The sequence below is a fragment of the Bison bison genome, unplaced genomic scaffold (assembly GCF_000754665.1).
Source record: "Bison bison bison isolate TAMUID 2011002044 unplaced genomic scaffold, Bison_UMD1.0 scf7180017861046, whole genome shotgun sequence".
NCBI classification, from domain to species: domain Eukaryota; kingdom Metazoa; phylum Chordata; class Mammalia; order Artiodactyla; family Bovidae; genus Bison; species Bison bison.
In genome coordinates this window covers 24,503-29,397 of record NW_011491618.1, presented here as the reverse complement: position 1 = coordinate 29,397, position 4,895 = coordinate 24,503, and the positions used below count along the sequence as shown (strand labels likewise).

At 52.7% G+C, this 4,895-nt stretch overlaps 1 protein-coding gene across 1 annotated transcript in view; it reads left to right on the top strand.

Moving 5' to 3' along the window:
• Positions 1-3,778, top strand: part of MYL4 (myosin, light chain 4, alkali; atrial, embryonic) — a 37,568-nt gene extending 33,790 nt beyond the window's left edge. Inside the window, exons 5-9 of the mRNA XM_010832376.1 lie at positions 71-220; positions 1,761-1,934; positions 2,426-2,503; positions 3,057-3,101; positions 3,585-3,778. Of these exons, the coding sequence (XP_010830678.1) occupies positions 71-220; positions 1,761-1,934; positions 2,426-2,503; positions 3,057-3,085 (431 nt within the window). The 3' untranslated portion in view covers positions 3,086-3,101; positions 3,585-3,778. The remainder of the gene's footprint in view (positions 1-70; positions 221-1,760; positions 1,935-2,425; positions 2,504-3,056; positions 3,102-3,584) is intronic.
• Positions 3,779-4,895: the final 1,117 nt, after the last annotated feature.

Sequence of the window (4,895 nt, the reverse complement as noted above, 5' to 3'; positions counted from 1 at the left end):
GAAGCTGATCAGCCCCTAGTCACTGCCTTCGCTTGGCCCCAGGGGGCTGCAGTCAGTCTTTTCTCTGCAGAGTTCAAAGAGGCCTTTTCGTTGTTTGACCGGACCCCGACCGGAGAGCTGAAGATCGCCTATGGGCAGTGTGGGGACGTGCTGCGAGCCCTGGGCCAGAACCCCACCAATGCCGAGGTGCTGCGTGTCCTGGGCAAGCCCAAGCCGGAAGGTCAGCCTCCCCTCTCCACCCCTGGGGCTCTCTCCCTTCAAGACCAACATGCTCTCCTCAGGTTACCTGCCTCCCATTGCTAGAATGACCCGGAAACATCTGGCCCTTGGTCAGTCCTCAAAAGAGTGTGACCTGGGCTTGTTCTCATGTTCTCTGTGAGAGTGGGAGCTCCTGGGGAGCAGGCGTGACTTTCTGCTGCTTCAGGGCACCTGGGACATGAGGCGGGGGGGGCTGGGAGGGAAATTGGGAACTGACCACCGCCCCCGCCTCCACCAGAAATTGTGGGTGAGGTGTTACAGCACTGAGATGTCCCGTGACCACCATGAGTTGTATCACAGATAATGTGTTTCTGATAATACGGCACTGAGATTGCAAATTATTCATTTAATATAAATTAGAGCAGACTCCGGCTCAGCTCTATAATGATGCCTGTTTCACTGGTTTGCATTAGATAGGTTTTAGTGAATGAGGGTTTAGAAAGTGGTACAAGGGGTCCCATTTGTGAATGTCATCTGTCACTGTGGCAGTCAGGCTAACAGCTGCCCTAACACATGAGTCCTTCTGAGGGGCCGGGGCTGGGCAGAACTGGGCAGGAGCCCTTAGCCAGGGTGGATCGTTTCTAGAGATTTCCTGGGCCCTATATTGGGGCCTTCCTGCCCTCTTGCTTGGTTCTGGGTCCTTCCCTTCCTACTCTTGCTGTGGAAGAAAAGGTGAAGGATGTGGGTCAGAAAGGACCAGAGGACCAGGAGCCTGCCTGTGTCAGCAGAGCTTCTCAGAGGGCAAAAGATATTTGGGTCTTTCCATTGTGGGAGGTTTCTGGGTTATAAAAGAAAGCAATGTCAGCCTTGGGATACTTAAAAATGGTTTTACCTCTATGAAAGTATTGTTTTTTTTAACTTTGGTAAATATTCAAGAGTTTTTATTCCAGGTTTCTCATCTTTTTCCTATTGTTCAGTAGGAATTCTTTAAATAATTATTGCAATCTGTAGTTTAATAACAGAAATTGTCTTTTGCCAATTTCTTTTTGCAGTTTATAGCTTGTCAAAAACACAAAAGTAAATTAAAACTTTTAACACACCACAATGTGGGAGACAGGTGCTAGTCATTATTGATTCAGACTTGCTCCAGGCGGTGGGGACTAGTGAGGGGACCCAAATTTGGAGTTGTGCAAAGTTTTCTTTTTGCAGTCTTGTCGGTTTACCCTTGAGACTGGGAGTATCCGAAGTCTAAGTTGTGAATGTGAGAATGTGAGAACTTGGGGCTGCTCACCTCCCTGCCCCACTGGCCGCATGGAGTTCAGAGGTCAGGGTGGAGTCACAGGTCCCGGGTCCTTTCACTGAGAAGAGTGCCCAGAGCCAGCTCTTGCCGGGCTCCTGGGGCTTTGTGCCCTCCAGGATTCCTGACTGGGGGCCCCACCCAGAAGTGACGGCAGCCGAGCTCTGGGCTAGCCTGGCAGAGCCGGCCGGATGAGACCCCTCCCGAGCCTCTGGTCCCCTCAAGCTCACGTCGAATTCCTTTCCTTCCCGGTCCCTGCCGGAAGAGATGAATTCCAAGATGCTGGACTTTGAGACCTTCCTGCCCATCCTGCAGCACATCTCCCGAAACAAGGAGCAGGGCACCTACGAGGACTTCGTGGAGGGGCTGCGTGTATTCGACAAGGAGAGCAATGGCACGGTCATGGGCGCTGAGCTTCGCCACGTCCTTGCCACCCTGGGTACGTATGCCCGCCAGGCAGGGGCAGAGCCCAAGGGAGAGGAACAGAAGAAGCATGGTGTATGTTGGGGTGACGTGGGGCTCCCTGCATCCTGAGTCTCATGTTCTGGTCCAAGCCCGTCTCCCTGGGTTCTGTAGGTACCATCGTCCCCAACTGGGTTTGCTCAGCAGGGTTGGAAGGAGAGGAGAGCAGGCTGGCATTGCAGGGTGAGGCCTGAAAGGTGGGACCCAGGGCCCCTGTCCTTGTCTTTGCCTCTGTCACTAGGGCCTTGGTCTGCTCACCCACTGGTGGCTGTAGGCAGAGGGAGAGACCTTGGGGGCTAGGAAGGGTCTTAAGACCTTGACTCCACCTTTCAGAGCCTTGGGGGTGGTTTGGTTTGACCACTTCCTTGATCCAGGAAGTCCTGGGCCATCAGACTCAAGGGGGTGTTTGGGTTTGGCCGGTCCTCCTTTGCCCATCTGTCATTAAGTGCCCACTGTCTCCCACCCCAGGGGAGAAGATGAGTGAGGCTGAAGTGGAGCAGCTGTTAGCAGGTCAGGAGGATGCCAATGGCTGCATCAATTACGAAGGTACCAGCTCATTTCGCACTTCCTCAGGCAGCCAGGGATGGGGTGGGGTGGGTACAGTTCCGGCCAGGAGAGGCTGCAGGACAGAACAGATGCAGGAGTGCCCCACGGTCTTTGGTGAGCTCCCAGTGGATATTGCTCTTTTCCCTCCTGGGAGTGAACATCACTGCATAATGGAAGGAGCGTGGATTTTGGAGATAGCTCTGTGATATACCAGCTGGGTGATCTTAAGCAAGTCGCTTACCTCCTCTTAACATTGGTTTTCTCATCTGAGCAACGGGGTGATGCTGGCCCCTTTCCCAGGGTTGCAGGGATTGGCAGAGATAATGTAGCTCATTTCATCCATGTCTGGTATCAGCACAGAGAGGGCACACAGAGCAGCGGTTAGTTCCCTTCCTTTCTTCCACCTTCTCCCCATCAATCCCAAACATGAAACGAAATCATAGTCTGAAGAAAGGGTGGTGGGAAGGTTTGCAGTCTGGTGGTATAAAGCAGGAGGGGTTTAAGGGGCCGAGAGGGGCCATGTGATGTGGCTGTTTTCCGTCTTCTTTTCCAGCCTTTGTCAAGCACATCATGTCTGGGTGAAGCAGACCCCTCCAGGGTGAGTGCAGCCCACCCCCCCGGGGGGTGCCCAGAGCCACACCACATGCCCTAGAGCTCTTCTCTTCCGGCTTCACCCCCTCGAGGACACTGCAGAAGACAGAGAGCAGTCCGGCCCCACCCATCGCCCCTGCATTCTTAGTGCTCCCGTCACCTCCCCTTCATCCCTTCCTGCCCTGCCCCTGCCCTCCTTGGTCTTTGCCCCCAATCTGGACCCACCAGTCACCCCCTCCTGCCTCTTCCGGGGTCTCTCAAGGCCAGACGAATCGCTCAGGTGGGGCTTCCTCTGTGGGCTTCTGGCTGTGAGGAGCCAGGTTGCAGGTGGAAGAGAATGTCCTGGGCCTAGGGCCTTGACCCTGATCCTCTTCACCCCCTTCCCTGAGCCCCTACGGCCTTGGTGCCGGCTGGTGGAGGTGGGGTCATCATCAGGAGCTGGGGTGTGGAGGGGGAAGTAGAACCCTTTCCGTCTCACGCTCTCTTTCAGGTGCCTGGCCCGGGGCCTTAGCCCAGGTGAGTTACCAAGAGGCCCAGAGTGACTGAGCTGGAGCTGGAGTCCTGGACTTTCCACTGCATGGCAGCCCTGGGGACTTCAAGGGCCCACAGTCCTCCCCATAAATAAACAGCTTCAGCAAGGCTGGGCTGAGGTCCCAACCAGCCTCTGAGTTGTTTTTTAAAGCCAATTAATTTGTTGAGTTGGGTTTTTGTGAGTGTGTGTGTGATAATGTCACCTGAGGCCTCATGCATATTCCTCAGAAGAATGAGCAATATCTGGGAGCTGGGGGACATGGGCCGGGGCCCAGGGAGCTAGAAACAGGAGGGTCACACCGTGAGCAGAGAGTTTTGGAAGGGTCTTCAGTCTGAGGAGCTGTTATCAGGAGGAGCTTCATTTCCTTCCAAGGCTCATTCTCTACCTTAGGTCTGTCCGGGTGACAAGCAGAAAGAGGGCCACTAGGAGCCCTGGGGATACCAAGGGATCCTCAAATGGTCCTTGCTCCCTCCTCTTCTTTTAAAAAAAAATTGTGGTAAAATGTGCATAACATAATGGGACTTCCCTAGTGGCTCAGATGGTAAAGAATCTGCCTGCAATAGAGAAGACCCGGATTCAATCCCTGGGTTGGGAAGATCCCCTGGAGAAGGAAATGGCAACCCACTCCAGTATTCTTGCAGCACATAATATACAATTTTCCATCTTAACAGTTTTTAAGTGTTCAGTTCCGCAGTGTTAAGTGTGTTCACATTGGTGTGTAGCAAGTCTCCAGAACTTTTTCATCTTTAAAACTGAAACTCTATATCCATTAAACAATAAATCCCCATTTCTCCCTCTCTCCAATCCCTGGCGACCACCATTCTACTTCCTGGATCTATGAATTTGACTACTCTAGACAGCTCATATGAGTGGAGTCATAGTGTATTTGTCTTTTTGTGACTGGTTTATTTCACTTCACGTAATGTCTTCAAGGTTCATTTGTGTTGTAGTGTGAGAATTCCCTTCTTTTTTAAGGAGGAATAGTGTTCCATTGTATGTGTGCAGGTACCACATTTTGTTTATGGTTCTTGTAACTTTTGATCACGCCACATGGCATACGGGATCCTGGTTCCCTGACTGGGGATGTAACTTGCACCTGTCCCCTGCATTGGAAACTCAGAGTCTTAATCATTGGGCCACCAGGGAAGTCCCAGTCCTTGTATCTTCATATGGGCCCCTTAGGTGTCTCTTCCCCTGAGAGCAAGGCCCCTGATGCCTGTGGGCATCTCACTGACTCCCTGGCCACATCCAGGACTCCATACAGGACTC